At 35.6% G+C, this 21,890-nt stretch overlaps 1 protein-coding gene across 1 annotated transcript; it reads left to right on the forward strand.

Annotated features, from left to right (window-relative positions):
• The first annotated feature begins 171 nt into the window (after positions 1-171).
• LOC145999150 (uncharacterized) lies at positions 172-21,510 on the forward strand. Its single transcript, XM_083136083.1, is given in 5 exon segments — positions 172-299; positions 1,135-1,218; positions 1,651-1,873; positions 19,517-20,965; positions 20,968-21,510. Coding segments are annotated over 5 exon segments (2,427 nt in total).
• The last annotated feature ends 380 nt before the right edge of the window (positions 21,511-21,890 follow it).

Consider the following 21,890-nt stretch of genomic DNA (forward strand, 5'->3'; position numbering starts at 1 on the left):
TCATGTAACTGACAAAATCCATACCCATGAAAAAATGGGTCAACGAATGAATAAAGATTATGATTATGAACGATATACTGTATACACATCACCATGTTTTCACCATGGATTCTATTTCAGCTTAATTTTTATTACAACATACAAGGTGGTATCAAAGAGTTTTGAGACAAGATGCCAACAGATAGCAGCACAAGGCTGTATGAACAGTCACAGGAAACACCGACCTTCATAAGTCAGTGTGCCAAGAGACATCATCCTTTGTACATCAGGAGTTATGCAACTGGTGATATTCTGACCATGTGTGTTACCATGTCTGTGATTTCATCATGGAAAGCAAGTTCGTTGGAACATGAAATTCTGCATGAAACTGGTTAAATCTGCCACAGAGAGGCTTGGCATGATTTGACAAGTTTACGGCGATGCTGCAATGAGTCATTCGAAGTGTTTTGAGTGGCACATGTGCTTAACGAGTGGAAGAACATCACTGGAAGATGACGAGAGATCAGGAAGACTTTCAACGAGCACAACCCCCAACAATGTCAAAACCATTTGGCAACTTGTGCATAAGGAACGTGGGAGAAAAATCCTCAACATTTCTGCCATTGTCAATGTGTCATACGGAACAATACAGGCTGGATTTGTTGTGCGAAAAACTTGGTGCTGCTCAATGACAATGCACCCTGTCACCGAGCTCTCCTCACATGTGATCTCTCCTGCTGATCTCTCATCGTTCTCCAGTAATATTCTTCCATTTTTGAAGTGCATGTGCCACTCAAAGCACCTGGAACAACACATTGCAGCATCCCCGTAAACTTGCAAAATCATGTCAAGCATCTCTGTGGCAGATTTGCTAAGTTTCACTCATAATTTCACATTCTAACTTGCTGTCCACACAGATGGTAACGCACGTGGTCAGATTATCACCAGTTGCACAACTCACGATGTACACACGATGTCTCTTGACACACTGACTTATGAAGGTCGGTGCTCCCTGTGACTGTGCTTATAGTTTTGTGCTGCCATCTGTTGGAGTGATACAGAAGTAGTCTTGAAGCTTTTTGATACCACCTTGTATTTCATATCATAATTAAAGATAAGTGAGTTACTAACTTTTTTTGTAAAAATTAATTTTAGTTCTATTAAATTCAGTTACCTCTGCCAACATGGTGGCAAGGTGCTTATGGTGGCAGAAGCCACCAAATTTAATAGAACCTACAAGTAAGTTTCATGGAAATAGTATCTCGCTTATGTGTAATTATTATCTTCCGGGTCTGTTATTCTCCAAACATGAATATTTCATGTTGTGAAATTGTCTATTTCCTGTGAAGTTGTATATTAAAGTACAGGTCATTTCATTTTAGCACGAAAAATAAATGATTCTCCCTTGATGTTCTCCATACTGAAATTTAATATGTCATACAAGTAAAGCAATATCACATATATGTGTTCACTATTGAAATTGCTATCATGGTTTTGCTCAGCTCTAAAAAATATTAGTCATTATTGTTAAACTATTAATATATTTACATTTTTAAGAGTATGTCTTAATAAACAGTATATTCTACTACTTTTCCTTTGTCAATGATATGCAGATATCAGTCATTATTTTAGAAGCACATTTACATTTTTATACTATTCTATTTTTTTCAGATACCTGTACAACAGCTATGTGGGAGGAGAGGTCCAAGATGTTCCAAGACCATTTATATATTTGCCAGAATCTGCAGGAAAATTAAGTGAAGAAGAGCAGCCAATAGATGATGTAGAATTTATCAGTACAGAAGGAATATTAGGGGTAAAACTTTTACCAAAAACTTCTGAAACCAAAGAAGATACAGACAATGCCAAGGATGATAACAGGGGAAAACAATATGTATGTTTATTCTGCAACAAAGGATTCTCCAAAAAAGAAGGTCTTACTAGACATACAATGGTTCACATAAAAGAGAAACCTTTGAATTGTTCAATTTGCAACAAACATTTTGCCCGTAGAGATGGCCTTAATATACATATGAGAGTACACACTAAGGAGAAACCTTATAATTGTACAATTTGTAACAAAGATTTTGCCCATAAACCAGCTCTTAATGTGCATGTGAGAATTCACACCAAAGAGAAGCCTTTCAATTGTTTCATTTGCAGCAAAGGTTTTCCCTGTAAAAATAAACTAGATATGCATATGAGGGTACACACAAAAGAGAAACCTTACAAGTGTACAATTTGTAACAAGTATTTTGCCCAAAAATCAATTCTTAATGTGCATATGAGAGTTCATACCAAAGAGAAACCTTTTAGTTGTTCAATATGCAGCAAAGTTTTTGCCCACAGAAATAACTTTAATATACATATGAGGACACATACAAACGTAAGACCTTTCAAATGTACAATTTGCAACAAAGATTTTGTCCGTAAAGACTACCTTAATTTACATAGGAGAGTACACTCGAAAGAGAAATCAGTCATTTGTTCAATTTGCAACAAATATTTTAGCCGTGAAGATAAACTTATTAGACATGTGAAAAGGGTACATTAGACCATGTACCATAGTACATAGGAAACATTGGGACTATGTGCACATAGGGAGTAGTGATTTGGCACAATCAATGCTTTTAAACAGATATTGCTTAGAAATCTCTTCTGTCTGTGCACTTGTTTCTTTGATAGGCTTTTCAAGCTATGATACCATTAGTTTCCACCTGTATAGATGGAGCATCATGGTTAGGAATTTCATGTCTGAACTGTACATACTTTCCATAGCCGTGCGCAGACCCTCTGATTAGAGGGGGGGGGAGCCTTGATGAAAGTTCAGTCGGGAAAGAAAAATCTCATTTTATCTCACTGTTTTAGTTTCATTGCATTGATGGCAGTATATACAACCCATCAATACCCATATAAATTCTAGATGAAAGTATAATAATGTAGGGACATGGACGTCTGGAAGGGGGAGCAAGGATGGCCACACCTCCCCCTTAGAAATCGAATGTCAACCTAAAAGTATATATTTCACACGTATAATTTGAATTCAGTCATAGTAATTTACATTAATGCGATAATTTCAAATTCAAGTGGTGTTTTTGGGGGGCAATATACCCCATCAAAAAATACCTTCCTTGTCCCTCTGTTGAAAAATCTGTGGACATCTATGATTAGGGGGGCAATTGCCCCCCCCCCCTTCGTGCGCATGCCTATGATATTTTCTGCCAATTATCTGCTTGTGTTATATATCATTGTGTATATATAAACTCATTATGTGACAAAACTTTTAAAAGCATATGTGATAATTAGAGCCTGGAAGTTCAGGCATTTATTTTTGTTAAAATAGGCAGGCAAAAAGGCATTTATAATGTGGAAAATAGGCACTAAAAATGAAAAAAAGGCAAAATAAACCGAAAAAAGGCACATTTGGAAGTTGCTTACTTTTATTCATAATTTCTGGCAACATGTTAAAATCTACATTGGGAAGAGCATTTCAATTTTTTCCGTCTTGATTGCACATAACTACAAGGTGCTTTTTAAGTTCTCAACATTCATTGCTAGTCGTCTGTCAGAGAGAATGTTTTTCATAATAGAAAATGATCTTTCACGAATTGAAGCCGCTTCATTTTCTGGAAGAGCATCGATCACCTCACTGATTTTTTGAAGGTTGTTAGCATAATATATAGCTGCCTATCTCGTCAAGACTGACGGGTTGTGGAGGTAAACTAAGCTCAATCGCAACTTCCTGAAATGTTCAGGTTTGAGAGGGAGATTTCAGAAATATCTTCTCTGTGTTTGAAATCAACCTGTTCACTTCAGCAGTCAATCATGCACAAGAAATGTTAACCGAAAGGCAATATCCTAACTCAGCATGAAATACTTTTTTCTCACACTTTTCTCCTTCAGCAATGTTGAAACATGTGGGAGTTCAATATTACTTAAATAAGGCGAAAATTATTCACATAATAAACAGAAGAAAAATAAATGCCAACAACGTTTTTTGGGAGAAAAATAATTTATATACACATTTTTTAAAAAAAATTGTCATATTTCATTGAAAAAGGCAAAAAAAGGCATTATAATTAAAAATAGGCAGTGGGGTCCCAAATAGACAAAATTGGCAAAATGAAAAGGCTTCCAAAACATTGGAAACAACATAAGAAACGTATATCCAGAAAAATTTTATCAATATATGCAGTAGATAAAAAGAGGCATTTTGCCAAACTTCCGGGCTCTAGTGATAATAATTTTGTATGTACATGATAGCATAGATGATAATATTGCATGTTCTACATGTACTGTTGTTTTGAACAAAATCACTTGGTTCGTTCATAAGACATGCTTCACTACTAAATGTACATACATACAGGGTGTCCCTAAAGGTTGGTGAATCACCTACAACAAAGTATATTCCTCCATGTCAATTACAAGTTGTGCTGTATTACCTCAAAGTAGTGAAGTACCTTTTGAGACATGATGTACATGTACCAATATAGGAAGAAAACTTCTTATCATGTAGAATGCTTTTTATTTGAAAATTTTCACTGATATCTGCAAAATTTAATGAAATAAGGGGCAAAAACATACAATTGGATACCATATTGCAATATGGCATCTGTAGTTAGGGCTATTTTCTTCTTGTTTTTCTAGACATGCCCTACATTTCGGTCACATATCAAGCTCAGAGAGGAACTCTACCCAGAGTTTTTTTTAAAAAAATATATATATATTTGAACTCTAAAGTGAAATGTTGGAAATATTAGATCTTCAAGAAATATATACTTGAAAACACATGTAGCAGTATCAATGACTACAAGTCAGGAAATTTTGCACTTAAGAATGAATTAATTTTGAACCGAAAAATTGATGATTTACTAGCATGTATTCCAGTAAAGATATGTGTGAATGATTGTATCCTGTTTTTGTAGGCTTTTTAGGGTCTTTAATAGAAAGGTGTATACAAAGTTTCTGCTGAATTCCTTGCATATTCTGATTTCTTTATATTCATTAAAATTTGAGCCAATTTTTCTGCACATTACTATCTATTTCATAATGATTTAGGTTAGTTTATTTTATATGAAAATTGTATTATTTCTTCAATTTTTGGATCCTTGAATAATTACTTCTTTGTGTATCATAACACATTGCCTTGTACATGTTGAAGACTTCTGTAAGAAAATAACATAATATTACACAGTATTTCAAGTATGAGTCATTCCATATGAAATCAGCACTGCTCACAACCTGACCATTTCCGATTTTCCTGAAATTTGGGGTATGAAAGTATGTATGGAACTTAGTAACTATGAAACTTTTGAGTCTAGTTTGTCTTGCAATTGTCAAATTATTCAAGGTCAAAGTTAGCAGAATTTGCCCTTTCTGAGCTCGTTTAGCTATACTAAATGTACTGTAACTCTGCTCCTATTTGGCCTAGGAAGATTAAATACAGTTTTTTGTGCAGCGCATGGAACAAGCTTTCCAATGATATATAACAAGCCTACCTTGGGATAAAAATAGAATTTTGTCACCTGACCTTGACCTTTCACATTGAATACGAGCATCTCAAAACATCGCCAAAATTCGTGAAAAAATATACTTGGGATACCCTAGTATACTCTAAAACATATGAAAGAATCAAACTGGAACTGTAATTGGATCGTGAAGATACATAATAATATATGTAGCTATGTGACTGATAAAGGCCTCATTACAATGTGCTAGGACGAGCCAAAATTCCCCTTACACCACCTATAAAATGTAAGGGAGTTGTGCTGGGTACATTTGGACATGACAGAAACATGTTAGGTACAAGGGAATTATAGTTTAGTTTAGTTTATTTCCATCCAAGGAGTACCGGTGTGCACAAATTACAGTACATGGTAATATAGGACATGTTAATACTTACATTACAATACCATACTACATTAATAGATTTTACAAATACAAAATACATAGCCAAAAATTGGGTCTTACTCTGGTATTATATCAAAACCACAAAAAAATATAACATGAGAAGATATAGAACATTACAGCCTACATCTAAGTGATACTAATTATCCACCTTCATTTGACATTTAAATTTACAATAATAATATGTGATTATACTACATTATATACATTTTGTCTTGTAAAAGTTGCTTCCATGTATTCAGCTATAGAATAAAAGACATTCTTCAGAAGCATTGGTTTTTTCTTGTGCTTGAATATCATCAATTTTATTTTTTTCCTCACATCTTGTGGTAGTTTATTGTAAAGGTCTATGGAAGAGTTTAAGGGACTTTTCTTACATAAGTTAAGGAGGCAGTGTTTTATGTGAAATTTGTCTTATTTCTTGTGTTTAGGCCATGTATTTCCTCATTTGTAGCAAAGTTGGAAATATTTTGCTTAATATAAATTAAGCATTCATAAATGTATATGCAGGGGAGAGTTAACACATTATATGTTTATGGAAAATAGTTCTACATGAATAAGTTTTCTTTACTCCAGCTATGATTCTTATAGCTCTTTTTTGAAGCATGAAAAGGACATTGGAGTGATCCTTGTTACCCCAAACCATAATCTCGTATCTTAGTAAAGCATCAAAGTTTGCCATATAAAGGCACTTGACAGTTTGAGTGCTTGAGATGTCTACCATTTTTCAAAGGGCATAGCACACACTACTTAATTTTGATTGTAGTGTGTTTATGTGTTCTGTATAGCTAAGGTGTTCATCCAGAATGATACCCAGAAATTTTGAATTATTTTTTTTAGGCTCTAGTTGTGTATTCCCAGATATTAGCTTGAGGCTTATTTGGTTTCTGGTTTGATTGTAGAAAATGTAATGTAATTTGTTTTCTTGCTGTTGAGGAGTAGATTATTATTTATATAACAGTCATCTAATTTGTTTAATTCATTATTAGCCTTAGATTGTAGAGCATCTTTGGAAGTGTCTGTTACTGTAATATTTGTATCATCAGCATATAATATTGCATTTGCCTCATGTATAATATTTGGTAAATCATTTATGTACATAAGAAACAAAAGAGGGCCAAGAATACTTCCCTGAGGCACCCCAAATGTTACACTTTTCATGGAGCGTTGATGTGTTGTGTATCCTTTTGCTGTGGTGTGAGCAATTTATATAATTTGCTTTCTATTGGTAAGGTAAGATTGAAACCACTTTTGTGGTAGTCCACGGATAGTAAGTTTTGAAGTTTCCACAGCAGTATTTCGTGATTTATGGAATCGGAAGCTTTTGATAGGTCACAAAAGACTCCCACCATGTGATTACAATTATTGACACATTCTACTAAGTCTGCTAATGATGTTTTCGTGCTTCCTTCGGACCTAAAACCATGCTGCAACAAGCTTAAGATTGAGTGTTTACTACAGAAATTTTCTACTCTCATCATTATTGCATGTTCAATAATTTTTGAGAAGACTGAGAGTTGCAAAATGGGCCTGTAATTTGATAAATCCTTTGGGTCATTTTTCTTCAGTAATGGTTTAACAACAGCTACCTTTAGCCTGTCTGGGAAAATACCCTGTTCAATGGAATTGTTTATTATATGTAGTAATGGTTGACATAGGGAACTATAACATTTCTTAATTAGGAAGTCTGGTATTTCATCAATGCCGGAAGATCGTTTGTTTATTATATGCCTGAAGATTATCCTTAATGCTGTGCAGTAATGGGGGAAATGAACAAGGATTTGTCATTTACTGTTATGTGTGTAGAACGTTCTTCTGGAGCAGCCAAAACCCATTTCTTCTATTTGGAACTGCATTTCCAAAACACTTATTGGAAGCATTCTCAACATTAGGGGGATGTTGGACTTCTTTTCCATTAATGCATATCACCATATTATTACGTAAAGATTGGTGTTTTCTTGATGCATTTCTTATAATTTCCCACATTGTTTTACATTTATTGTTTGAATTATTGATTTTACGGTCATTATGATTAATTTTTGATTGGTGGAATACATTTTTACATATTTGCTTATACCTCTTGTAATATTTCAGAAAAGATGGATTGGGGTTCACCTTACTTCCAGAATGGAGCATTTTTTGTTTTCTACTTGAGATTCTGATTCCGTTTGTGACCCATGGTTTAAACTCAGTGGATATGTTTACTTGTTTAGGTGGAAAGCATTCATTGTGTGACAACATAATTTTGTTCAGAAACATTAAATTTTTCGTTTTTGGAAGGTAAATTATAAATATCTTCCCAATTTTCCCTGTTTAGTTTTCCAATAAACATGAGTATAGAACCTTCATCATATTTACGTTTCTGCATTTTTAGTGGCTTTCTATGATATTCAGTAGTTTCTCTTTTACATGTGAGACATAAAAATTGTGCTTCATGGTCGGAGAAGGGGACTGATATGTTTTCACATTGAAACTCTTTTGAGTGTACACTTATTAACATGTGGTCTATGAGGGAGAGTGTGTCTTTCATTATGTGCGTGGGTGTAGTTACAATTTGCTTTAGGCCAAAAGTGTTTATTGTGGCTTCAAAGTGCAGCTTCCGTCCTGTATTTTTTTAGAAAATCAATGTTTAGGTCCCCACATACCACAATTTCACATGTATAACTTTTTAATTCATCTAACAATACTGACAGATTTTTTATGAATATTGTATAGTCTGCATCAAGTGTTCTATAGCAACATATTATTATTAAATTATATTATGCAAGACGTACAACACTAACTTCAAAATGTTTTTCTATAGGTTTCACAGTTTTGGGAACAATTTGTTTGGCAATTATATCATTTTTTTGTAAATATGCCTGTTCCCCCTCGTTTTATTAGAGACCTTGATGAGAAACTAGCTATGTGGAAATCTAGAATTTGAAGGTAACTAAGTTCATCTTTGGACAGCCAGTGTTCAGTAACACACAGTACATGTGCATCTAAACATTCATTGGTTAGGAGCATTTCTAAATCTAACACTTTGCCTGTAATACCTTGAATGTTTAGATGCACAATATTGCATTGTATAATATTTTTACATTTTACAATAAAAAAATCATCTTTAAGTTTGCCTGGAACACTCATTCTATCGGATGTTCGTGCAGATGGTTCTTTTTTGTTTTTCATTAACTCTTTTATCATTTTCCACTTCCTTGTCTTTTTCATCCTTTCTCACTTCACTGCAATGTTAATTTTCTGCTTCTCTACCTTTTCCATCACTTACCATTTTACTGCATTTTTCACCATTCATCACAAGACAGACTTTTCCGTTATTTACCACATCACTATATTTCTTTCCATTTACCACTTCACTTACCTGATTATTTATGGGATGCCATTTCAGTTCAATAGGATTGCACTATCTTCTTTGGTTTACAATGTATTCAGTTATCACCGTACATATTGATTTTGACACCTTTTCCTTTCCAGATCGGTTCAGATACATGCCGTGATTTGTGAAATTGTTTCTCTCTAGCCTGCTAACATCAACAATATCGACATTACTAAAGTTTTTGCACAGGTGTCTGATATTCTTGTTTGTCTCTTTTATGGCCACATTAACACAAGATTCTGGTATGAGACCTTTTTTTATTATTTTTTATATTAACTACAATCCCTTTAGAGTTTCTTATTTCAGGTAGTTTCTTTTCCAATGTATATATCACATCGTGACCTTCATTGCATGCTACATTGTTTGAACCTGCCATTAGTACTACACAGATGCTGATTTCTTTGTTTTGAGGTTTTAGGCTACTTACATCCTGCCCAATTTTTGCACCTGGCTTGACAATACCTAACACTGAAACATCGCCTAGCTGACTCTTCACTCTTTCTGCCATTCCTCTGCCATGACTATCAGCATAGATGAGCACTTCTGGTTGACTAGCACTCGATTTTTCTATTTTCGAGATGTTTGTGGTTCTGTTTTTTGGCTTCACATTTCTTCTGTACATCCTTGAATTAGTTTCTTGGTGTATTTCTTCAGTCTGGAAATCTTGTAGTGTAGAAAATCTGTTTTTGCTCTCGAAATTTATTGCTATCAATGTGATGTTTTTTCTTTGTTGATTTCCTAACCACTTGAGTCCATGAGGATGTAGAATTTGTTATTTCCTTTGCCTTTTCAATAGTTTCTAGTCTGTTTTTCAGGGCTTCATTTTCATTTTTTTAACTCCTTTATATCACTTTGAAGTCGATTCACTACCTGCAAAAGATTCGCGAGTTCCTTATTTTCAACACTTTTTTCTCCGTTTTCACATTGCGGACAGAACCATTAACTGTTTTGGTCGATTTCTTCATCGGCATTCAAGTTGCCGCACTTAAAGTGTAACCATTCTTTACACATGCCACACAGAATTCCATTTTTACAGATCTTTTACACTTTGCATCATATCATCATCATATTTTGTCTTCAATTTGAGAGGAGCTGATAAAAGTACGTCTTCACTCATTGGCGCCATCTTTCTACAACAACTTGCTGGCCTATAACGTATATTTAACCTCTCTGATGCTTTCTACCCCGGTGATTTCAAACAAATGAACGACGAGTACAGAAATCACGTTATGAAGTCTGCAATGGATCAGTGTCCGCGCTGTGGTCTCGATTGCTTTTGTACTTGGCGCATTCGAACTGTACCAGTTGACGTCACTTCCATCAGGACCATACTTCAAGTCTGTAATCTAGGGATGTGCGAATTTTTTTGGTCGGGATGGGAAATTTTTTAAAAATCCCGACATTCGGGACGGGCGAAATTTGCAATTTCCCGATGGGAAATGTTCGAAATTTCCCGAAACTCTGAAAATCTCGAATTCTACACGTCATTTTCACCTTAAATGATTGTTTTGGCATTTCTGGAATTAAAACTAACAATATCCGATAAGTTCCAGAAACTTCCAATGCATAAAACGTCGAGAATTCGCGATTAAAATTATCCGATATGCCATCTGGTGAGATTCTCAGTAACCACTCCATGTAGGACACCTCGCTGCGCTTTCCCGTGTTGAAGCCGTTCAAAGCATGAGGAACTTGCAAAAAAAGTAGCGTATACTGTTCAGTTTTTTGCTCTAAATTGTTTTGTGGTTCAGGACAAATGAAAAGCTTAAATGTGTTTTCCACCCCGTGGAATCAACAAACTGAAATGTTTAAATAAATCAGGGAAAACACAACTGATTGACAAGATTGGCATAACTGAAATTCGGCAAGGAAATTACAAAGAATGTAATACGAGTCTGTTCACTCTATTTTCCGAAATAATCTTTCGGAAAGATGATTTTATTGCCATTAAAGTAAGTTTTAAATTACTCATTATGAATATAACATATTTTTCGAAAACAATGTATTATGTATGTAATTTGGAACAGGTGCAAGTCGATTAAGTGCAAAGATGAAAATAGTTTGATAATTAATTAATGTCTATAGTCATAAAGGTAAGTCAGGAAAACATAATTGGCATACTAATGTTGCTGTTTCATTCAGTATGTCAATTTTCAGTGAGGACTGAAAATAGCCTCAATGAAAATGTTGTTATTGTTATTGTTATTATTATTTTCATTATCTGGTGTTGTTATTAAACCAACCTGCCTTTTGGGGAAAAAACTGCAACAGCATGTTTTCATTTATTTCCTCCCAAGCTTTGCAATACAGGCGAAATGTTAAATTTTCAAATCATTTCTGAGAGCCACAGTTAGGCAGTTACGACTGAGGTGCAGTGCAGATGAAACAGAACCGCTTTGAAAAACCAGTCCGTATACATTAGTTTCGTGTGCATTTTGCGTGTGTTATTTTTATTATCATAATTAAATGCTTCACTCTCAGCACAGCTTCACCTTCGTTATAGTTCCTGGTATTCACATCACATTCGCAATATATAAATATAATGCGTAATTTAAACGTTTCTTCCATACCAGCAATGACAACACACTGTTATTACGTACTACTACTGAATGTTGGGCCCGTTCCGAAAGTCGCACGAGTTTAACGCGTTAAACGAGTCATGGTAACTGGCTGTCCCATAAGTGCTTCCCTGCATTTTGTGAGTTTCATTATGCTGTCCCAAAAGTCGCAATCCGTGCGTTTTGTGCAAGAACGAGGTTCACCAAACGCACGGGCGAGAAGGCTGTTTTTTTCCGTGAGAATAGTCTGCTCCTTGCAGACAAAGCGCATGCTGATGGATTCAAACTGCATTAATTTGGAAAATGTATTATAATTTTAACAGAGACCGATATGAAGCAACGTGCACAAGATGAGTATGCCTTGACCATTCTTAGAATGTGATTAAAATGAGTAACAGTGTCCACGGTAGAGTTTACTTTTGCCATAAGAACATTCCTTCCGCTGACGCCATGCGGAAACTTTCTCTAAACAAAATGCTGCGCCTGTGCTTTCGCCTAGAGTGTCCCATAAGTCTAAAATAACTGGTTTCACCAGATTCACGAGCCCAGTTATTTTCGTTGAATGCATGAAATGACAGAAATAAACTCTACTTTGGATACTGTTACTCATTTTAATCACATTGTAAGAACAGTTGATGCACACTCATCTTGTGCATGTTGCTTCATATCGCTCTCTGTTAAAATTATAATACAATTCCCGAACTAGTGCAGTTTGAAGCCATCATGCACCCGTGGTGTCTGCAGGCAGCAGACGATTCTCACTGAACAAACCAGCTTCCTGTGCTGTGCGTTTGGTGAATCTCGTTCTTGCACGAGACGCACGGAATGCGACTTTTGGGACAGCATAATGAACCTCACGAAACGCACGGATGCACTTATGGAACAGCCAGTTGCCATAACTCGTTTAACGCATTAAACTCGTGCGACTTTCGGAATGGGCCCATGGATATATCCTATGTAGAGCGGCCATATTAGAAGCGACACTAGCGCTTAGGTGGTAATTTTAATCGTCAATTAACAACTTTTTAAAATGATCATTCGGTATTTCCCGACTGCTCGGGATCCCGAAAACTCGGGAAGTCATTTCCTGATCCCGGTCCTGACTTTTCGGGATCACGCATACCCCTACCTATGCCCCTACTATGATCCTTCCAACTACAGGTGTGTGTGATCCCGAGCAGTCGGGAAATTCCGAATGGTCATTTTAAAAAGTCGTTAATTCTCGACGTTTTGTGCATTGTAATCAGAAATTGTTAGTTTTTATTCCAGAAATGCAAAAACAATCACTTAATGTGACAATGATGTGTAGAATTCGAGATTTCCAGAGGTTTGGGAAATTTTGAACATTTCCCGTCCCCAAAAATTTCCCATCCCGAATGTCGGGATTTTAAAAATTTCCCGTACCGATCCCATCCCGACCAAGAGAATTTTGTCCCTTACACCCCTACTTCCGACACAGCCCAAGCCGATTTCGGGAAATGACTTCCCAACATTTTGGTATTTCGAGCAGTCAGGAAGTTCTCGATGTTTTCTGCATTGTAAGTGTCTGGATCTTATTGGAAATAGTTTTTATTTCATAAATATAAGTACAAACAATCAGACATTGCACATGTTTCACATTACGAGTAATTGTTTTGGTTCCTTTCTTCCGTTGCAGAACATACAATATGGTGCGCACAATTGTGGATCATCGCTAGGAGTGTGTATGCAGTGTTTCAAACTTCTTAACCGAAAAATACCTACTTTCGTGTTCATTATGTCATCACAAACCATTGACGGATAGTTCCAAAAACCATTCACGATAGCCCCACAAACCATTGACGGATAGCTCCAAAAATCATTCATGATAGCCACACGAACCATTCACTATAGCCCCAAAAACGATTCACGATAGCCCCACGGACCATTTCCGGCAAGGTTACGTTAGGTAAGCATAGTTAAAAAAAAATTCTCGTGAAAAAGGCACGTTTGAAAACGCTGGCGAGACCGCGTTACTTTCAACGCTCGTGCCATCTGCAGGTACATTATGGAAACAATGGCATAATGTTGTCGCTTTGCACAAAATGCAAGTTTATTATATCAAAAGTGCTTATTTCTTGTTGTGCAGCATTCTACGGTGAGAAAATACCTCCACGAACTTTCAAAATGCTACAGAAACTCATTTCCGTAAGTAGTTTCTTCTTTAAAAATGAAGAAATGTGTCTCCGATATAACGAACTGTTACCACTATGTCTAGTTCAGTTAGCCTAAAAATTAATTTTTAAGTGTATTTATGCTAATGGAACCTAACGTAGGTCGTGTCCCAAAGGTGCAAGACCGTACTTGAAGCAAGCATCCTCCACTTCGACTGCAGCGCCAAATACGATCAGTAGATAAAACCAGTACTCGTTGTTTTCCCCATGTTTTAAACACTTGTTTTTCACCATAGAAATCACGTTGCATTTTCAAATGTTCGTACACATACATTTCCACACATTAGAAGCACCTTAACCAACAACTTGCTGACCCATAACGTATATTTAACCTGTGTTGCTAGCTTTCTACCTCCGTGATTTTAAACAAATGAACAACGAGTGTGGAAATCACGTGATCGAGTCAGCTTCCATCTGCACTGCGAGATATGCATTTGCGTACTCCTGTTCTTGACGCTTTCGAACTGTACTAGGTGACGTCACTTCCACCAAAACCATGCTTCAAGTACGTACTTCGTACCTTTCGGACAGAGCCGTAATCTCGTAGGCATTTCTCGTCTGACGTCAGAGAGAATATTTCAGTTGTAGCTTATCTACTGTACATGTAAATTAGGTCTACTGAAACATGTTTAGTAGGAAACCATTGAATATCAGTAGATTTTGAAGAAAACAGTAGAGTACAATTGATAACAGTAGATTGTGTCTAATGCAAACAGTAGAAATTTCCAGCTAATTGGGACTGGGCCTACAGTTTTATGTGGGACCTGAATCAATATGTGCCTCCATTTGGTATCGAACCCACCAAAGTTAAATCCAAACCATTGCAATAACTAACAGAAATTATGTCCAAAGTCCACTGATTATGAATGCCAATAACTATTGGCACAGACAAAGAATATTAAAGAATATATTATTTTAGAATACACATTCAAATGATTTTGTGCTCAAGAATTTTTCATGCCTTGAACTTCGCTCAACTTCTAATTGATGAATAAAATATTGTAATTTTACTTGTTACATTTGTACATATAAATTTCATTTCAGACTAAATGCACATACCCATACAGCACACCAAGTCGCAGATATGTTTCTGAAATATTGCAATCTCTCATTTAGGTTTCTAACATTAGAGTTTCGTGTTGACGTTACAGGAAGCACCGCACGACTTGTTTCTGAAACATTACACTGTCTAGTTTCTTGAAAGTTTCATTGTCTAGTTTCAGCTACGTGGCATATTGGATACATTTCAAATGGATATAACTGGTATATCTCTGCTACGTTCCTCGTTGGATTCCGTCTTTCACGCATGCACGTGCCCAAGCATACTCGGTAGCGTCTGGCCACCATGACACTTGGAAATCGGCATTCACAAAGCTACGTACTGACTGTACAACGAGTTACAATCTGAGCGATTTGAAACCTTACTTCTTGGATAAAAGTCTACCTAAATTGCAGTGCTTTAAGTGGTAAGTTGATTACATTGCATTATAGTGAGTCAGGTTAACTGAAACAAGTTATAATATATATCTGTTATATGTATGTATATGCACACACCGTGTGTTGTGTTGTGTGTGAGAAGAAATGGAAGTAAAAATAGTTAAGTTTAAAGTCTGTATTAATATACGTATATACATATATCGTTTTATTTGTTTAGATACATGGATGTAAATAAGCAGTGAACTTCTTACGCCCCATAAAACTAAAATCGTAGGGAAAGTTGCACCCTTGTACGCAGTTCACATTTACAGTATAAAGGAACTAAATTAATGGTAGAGACGGAAAGTACTTCTTTGTTGTTGAAGATATCTGCTTTTCGGTTACAGTATACCCTCCCCCCACACCAAAATAATGCACCAAATTTGTTTTCCTAAAAACGTTCTCACTTCCTTGCGTATAGTGAAGACTCGTAGAATACTGCGAACTATGTAACTTCATTAAGTTGTTAGGTTTACAGCCTCTATGTAATAAAAATTACGGCCCAAGTTCCTTTGTTTTATTGTGATTTCATCATGCTAGGTATGCAATTTTTATATGGTTCGATTTCGATTAACGTCTGTAAAAGCATACTGCAGAGTTTTAGCGATGACTTACTGCGTGTTTTCTTGACACTGTTTTTTTACTTCCATATAATTCTGTACTTGCCAACGGACATTCGTTAATTAAAAAGGAAGTAGCAAGCTCTGGTCCTGAAAGCCAGAAATAATGATTTTTTGGAGTTGATGTGCTGACCTTGCATCACCCAATGAAAAGCCATTTGGCAGGCCCTGGTCAAAGAGCTGTTGGTCCATGTACATTTTTTAATTTGTTAGTTTAGATGAAGTACATCATTGGACACACACACATCAGTTACCCATGAACTTTGGCATCATACCATATTAAGCTAACAACCAGACTTCAAAAGTTTCACAAGGTATGCATAATGTACCTTTTTCATTTAGTTTTTTTTATTTTATTAATAGTGTTTGCTACCCCTGCGATGGTGCTCAATTTTGAGCATCTTCTCTAGTAATCAGTTTGCTGTTCATCTCACGTGGAAGAAGAATACCTGTGATAAAATAATGTACAGTGTCTTTCCAAGATGCAGTAAATATTTTTGAATATTCCATTGTGTATTTTAATTTATGAAACAAATCATTTTGTGAATGCAGTGGGAAATGAATTCTGCTACAGCTGCAGGCCATTCTTATCAGTTATTTAATTTTCTTAAAAACCAGCCCAAAAATACTATACAGCAAAAAATATGAGATACAAATCTGCTTCAATGCACTTTTTCAGTTTATCAGTTGTTTTCCTATTATTTTCCTGAATGTTTAAAGTATTAATGGCTCCTCAGCGTATGAACCATGCTAAATTATAAGTTGGCCAAATTCATCCAAATGCAATACCGTATCTGTCTAAAATATCTATGAAAATCTCATGTCAAAAGATCTGGTTTTGCTGCAGTGCCTATGGTCAAATCATTAGTGACCCAATTAAGTTCCCATGGGAATGGAATGGAGGATTGGGCACTGTCGCAGTGCACCGGATTGGAAAGAAAGCAGGACATGACAAATATTTGTGTATATTTTATATTTTGAAAAAGGTAAAAATATTTTTTTAAAAAAAATGTTCTTTTGATTATGCAATAGTAGTCAATTAACTTTAATTAATTTCAGAGAATTTCAATACAATATACTCAATTCTTCCTTGTATGCTTCTTACATGCAAAAATTTGTTGTGTTAATTGTTCATCACTTGTGAAATTATGATTTGCCATGTTACCCCTTACCCTCTGTACATGGTTTATGAAGATTTAGTTGTTTATGTGATGGTTTTTAGTAGATTTTGATATTCTGAAATCTGAAATCTATTATTGTGAAGTAAAGTATTGTGAAGTTACCTTAGCGTGCTACTTCACCATGTAGAAGGCTTTGCGCAAGTGCATATAAAATCCAAAACGACTTTCCACAACAGCAGCTATCATTTTATGTAGTTAGGATTGCTAGCTTTGGTACTGATAGTTACTCTCGGCATGTTCTTTTGTTACTTTAATGTGTATAAGAACAGTTTATACTAACAAAAAGCAGTGGAAGTACTCCCAACATTGCAAGTAATGTGTGCCATATTTTGGGATAAAATATCTCTGTTATTTATCCTTGCTGTTTAATGCTGGAACCACTTTTATATTATGTAAAATATTTCAAATCTGTCAATTAAAATAGACTTTAATTCTCGAGGGGATACATTTGCCACCATGTTTCCCCTACATAAGGAACTTACTGATAACCGAAGTGTAACAACATTTCAAAATTATAAGCTCTGTTGAAATGTACAAGCTTTATTTTACAAGTTATTTTAAACAAGAATTACCAAAATTTCTTGTGGAAAAATATACTGTAGTTTTGTGGTGAGTTTTTGTGAGGTGGACCTACATGCCGATAAATGCTGTGTCAACATGCTATGAAGCAGATGAAAAAAAATTCTGTTCGACACAATATTTTATTTTTAATTTATTCGCTAATTGAATTTTCATTCTTCTGTGTTCATGTTTTTTATTTTAAACTTACAATGCATATAAGAGGTCCAAAAATGCTTTTCCACAGCCTGTTTGCAATTACATTGCTTGCTAAAAATAGTCATACTCCCGCAAACTTACAATCAGAATTTGTGGAATGTACACTCAGATCAAGTGGCACATACTTAAACTGCCCAGCCCCATACATTGTGCCACTTTATGTGAACAGGAGTGTACAGTAAAATTTTAAAGTAATTTTGAAACTCAAAACTTATTACGTCAGCTCTTGTTTGGTGGAATATGCTAGCTATCAAGAATAATATTAGCCTACGTAAAAGTTTTTGATAGAGAGAAAATGTGCATGGCAGTTGTAGTCAAAATTCTGTGAATATTTGAGTGCAATTATGGACAAAGCAGACATTGTACTTGATTTTAAAAAAACGTAGCCCTTTGGAAGTAACAACATGATATGGCTGGTAGTGACACACAACATATATTATAACAGAATGACATAGTCAGGTGATGAAGCTGATGTATTTTCGACCTGGCTTCATTATTCACCACGACATGAGAAATTGTTATGAGATACAGGGTACTTTGGAAGAGATTTTTCATTTCAATTTTTCATAATAGTTCTGAGTCAGGCACTTAACATAAACATTAGCCTTGTCATCGTGAAGAACTTTCAATTTAATGGAAGCATCACACTGTAATTGTTCGCGACAACCATTCATAATGCGCAGCTCTTCATGGATGTATCCGATTAAAACTTGTGCAATGGCATGCGAACTTATCTCCCTAGATGTCACTTTCATCTCGATGTGTTACCGATGCGCTAAACAAATTTTAAGGCATTTTTCTAACACCTCAAAAAGGAGCAAATTGGTACAAGAATTCAGTCATATCTTTTACTGGTTAAAGATACATAAAAAAAAACATTCACCATTGCATTTCTCGTGAAATTCTAGCCTGATTTGATATATCATATTGTCCCCTTCCCTTTTAAAATTCTGAAGTTGAATTCAAGATGGCCGCCAACCATGCAGGTGGCGTCATTGTGGTACCCCCTTGGCCTGGCAATGATTGGTCATCACCATTTCCACGTTGCACGCTGCAGTGGCCTTGTACCGAGGTGTTAAGTGACTTTTTGAGCCACCTTGTATATTCCTAAAACACGAAATTTTAACTATGTTAGCATAACCTAACCTTTCCATGCATGTTTCGTGGGGCTATCCGTGAATGGTTCTCGCATTGTAAAATCACAACCTTCTACATGTTATTTTGCAAGTTCTACACATGACCGCCAAATTTTAACTTCAGATATGTCATTACGAGGCCTAAATTATTGAATAAGCAAAATTTGAAAGAAAAATGTGTGAAGTGGCCGGTATTGTAAAATCATACCACTTTTACATTTTGTTATACTAAAAGTATATTCCATTTCACATAACAATCAACAATAATTTCACATTTAGAATCTGCTGAGTAAAGCATAAATTTTATTTTGCAGAAACATCTTTGTGTAATGAATGGAAAAGGGAAGAAACGAACAAAACTCATCTATTCTGAAAGACACTTGCGCAGATTAGTTCAAAATGAAACCACAGACACTCTTGACAGACTTAGTGTACCACATACAACAGTTCATCCAGATCTTCACCAGTGTAAAAATAGAGACAGCTACCCAATATCTGTTCAAGACATGCAATCCCATTCCAGTAACCTTCACAATTTTAATAATACAAATAGCCACACAGATCCTGTGGAAGATATGCCATCTCATTCCAGTGACATGATATTTTCAAGATATGATGTAGATAACAATTTTAAGATTCCATCTGTTGAGGATATTTCATTTTGTAATAATGTGGAGAGTGAAATAAATGAATCTGATAGAGGGAATGAATCTGACACTTCCAGTGAAATGGATGATGCCAATCTACACGAGGACTTAGCAGTTTGGGCCCTTCAATTCAAAATACCCCAAAATGCTTTATCTGCACTTTTGTGCATATTGCAAAAGCATGCAGATAGTGAATTGCCAAAGGATGCCAGGACATTATTGAAAACACCTCGTAGAACTGACATTACGTGCATTGCCGGAGGGAAATATTATCATTTTGGTCTGGATGATGTGGTCAATCAAATTATACAAATGTAAAAAACATTACAGCAACCAATTCACACAGTTAACTTGCTAATTAATATTGATGGACTGCCACTGTCAAGATCTTCATCATCTTGCTTATGGCCGATATTATGTTCAGATAGCACTATTAAAAAGGTTTTTCTTGTGGGAGTGTATCATGGAAATGACAAACCCAAGGATGCTAATAAATTCCTAGAGCAGTTTGTTAATGAGGCAGTATCATTAGTCAATGATGGCAGCACAAGTGGCGATGACATTGTCAAAATTAATGTACATGCACTAATTTGTGATGCACCTGCGAAGTCATTTGTGCTCTCAGTAAAGGGACACAGTGGCTACAATAGCTGTACGAAGTGTGTCATTGAAGGCACATATTTAAATGGTAGAGTATGTTTTCCTGAAGGAAATGGGGCCATCAGACTCAGAACTGATGAAGAATTCCGGATAAACGAGTACGAAGATTACCAAACTGCAGAAACTGTGTTAAATTTGATACCGCATTTTGGACTATCAAATGTACCCCTTGATTACATGCACTTGGTGTGTCTAGGTGTAATGTGAAAGTTGCTGTATTTGTGGATGTTTGGGCCATTATCAGTGAGAGTCGCTGGTAATGACATCAAGAGAATTTCCGAGAAACTTGTTTCATTGCGAGAAACCACACCTGCAGATTTTGTAAGGAAACCACGGCCATTGTTAGAGGTTAAGAACTGGAAGGCAACAGAGTTTCGGCAATTTTTGCTGTATACAGGCCCACTTTGCCTCAAAAATGTTTTGAGAGAGGATGTATATCTCAACTTCCTCACACTGCATGTTGCCATGTTGCCATCTCAATCTTGTGTAGCTGCAGCTTAACTCTTGACCCCAGGAACATTCAGTATGCTGAAGCTTTACTGCAACATTTTGTTACATCTTTTGCTATACTATATGGGAAAGAGTATGTATCTCATAACATTCATAACTTGCTACATTTGGCTACAGATGTGAGGAAATTTGTATCACTCGATAAATTTAGTTCATTTCCCTTTGAAAATTATTTACAGTTTCTGAAAAAATCTATTAGGAAGCATGATAAACCACTGGAACAGCTACTAAGAAGATATTTGGAATTAAATGTTCTGGAATCTCAAACTTTCAAACCTAATGCAAAAAACCCACATTTTTCACAGCCTCACAATGAAGGCCCCATCATTGGAGACCATTCAAAAAATACAGCCCAATATAAAACATATAGTTGCTATCTGTACTCAATAGTTTCCTGTGATAAGAAGAATAACAGTTGCCAATTACAAGATGGAACATTTGTTTCTGCTGTAAATTTCATGGAGTCTGAAGATGGGTCATATCTCGTCTGAAATAAGTTAATACCTGAAAGAACTCTTTTTACCTTACCCTGTGAATCCTCTAGGATTGGTGTGTGGATTGTGAGGTACTCGCCAGAATTATGCTGCTGGCCTATTTCAAATGTAAAGGCCAAATTATGGTGCATGCCATACAACCACAAATATATTGTGTTTCCACTATGCCACACTTAGTTTGTGCAGTGTCGTATTCAGTGACTGCTTCTATTTATTTATTTTTGTTGGTATTTTATATTCAGTTCCTCCTTGTGTTTTGATAAGATTTTGTGTGATATCCATTAGCAACATTTGTGTTTTTTTTTCTTTTTTCTAATGGTATGTCTATAATATTGAACTGAGTCTACTTTTATTTGTACATAATATCCTATGACTAC

The sequence above is a fragment of the Lepisma saccharinum genome, chromosome 15 (genome assembly GCF_977018435.1).
Source record: "Lepisma saccharinum chromosome 15, izLepSacc3.1, whole genome shotgun sequence".
Classification (NCBI taxonomy): Eukaryota; Metazoa; Arthropoda; class Insecta; order Zygentoma; family Lepismatidae; genus Lepisma; species Lepisma saccharinum.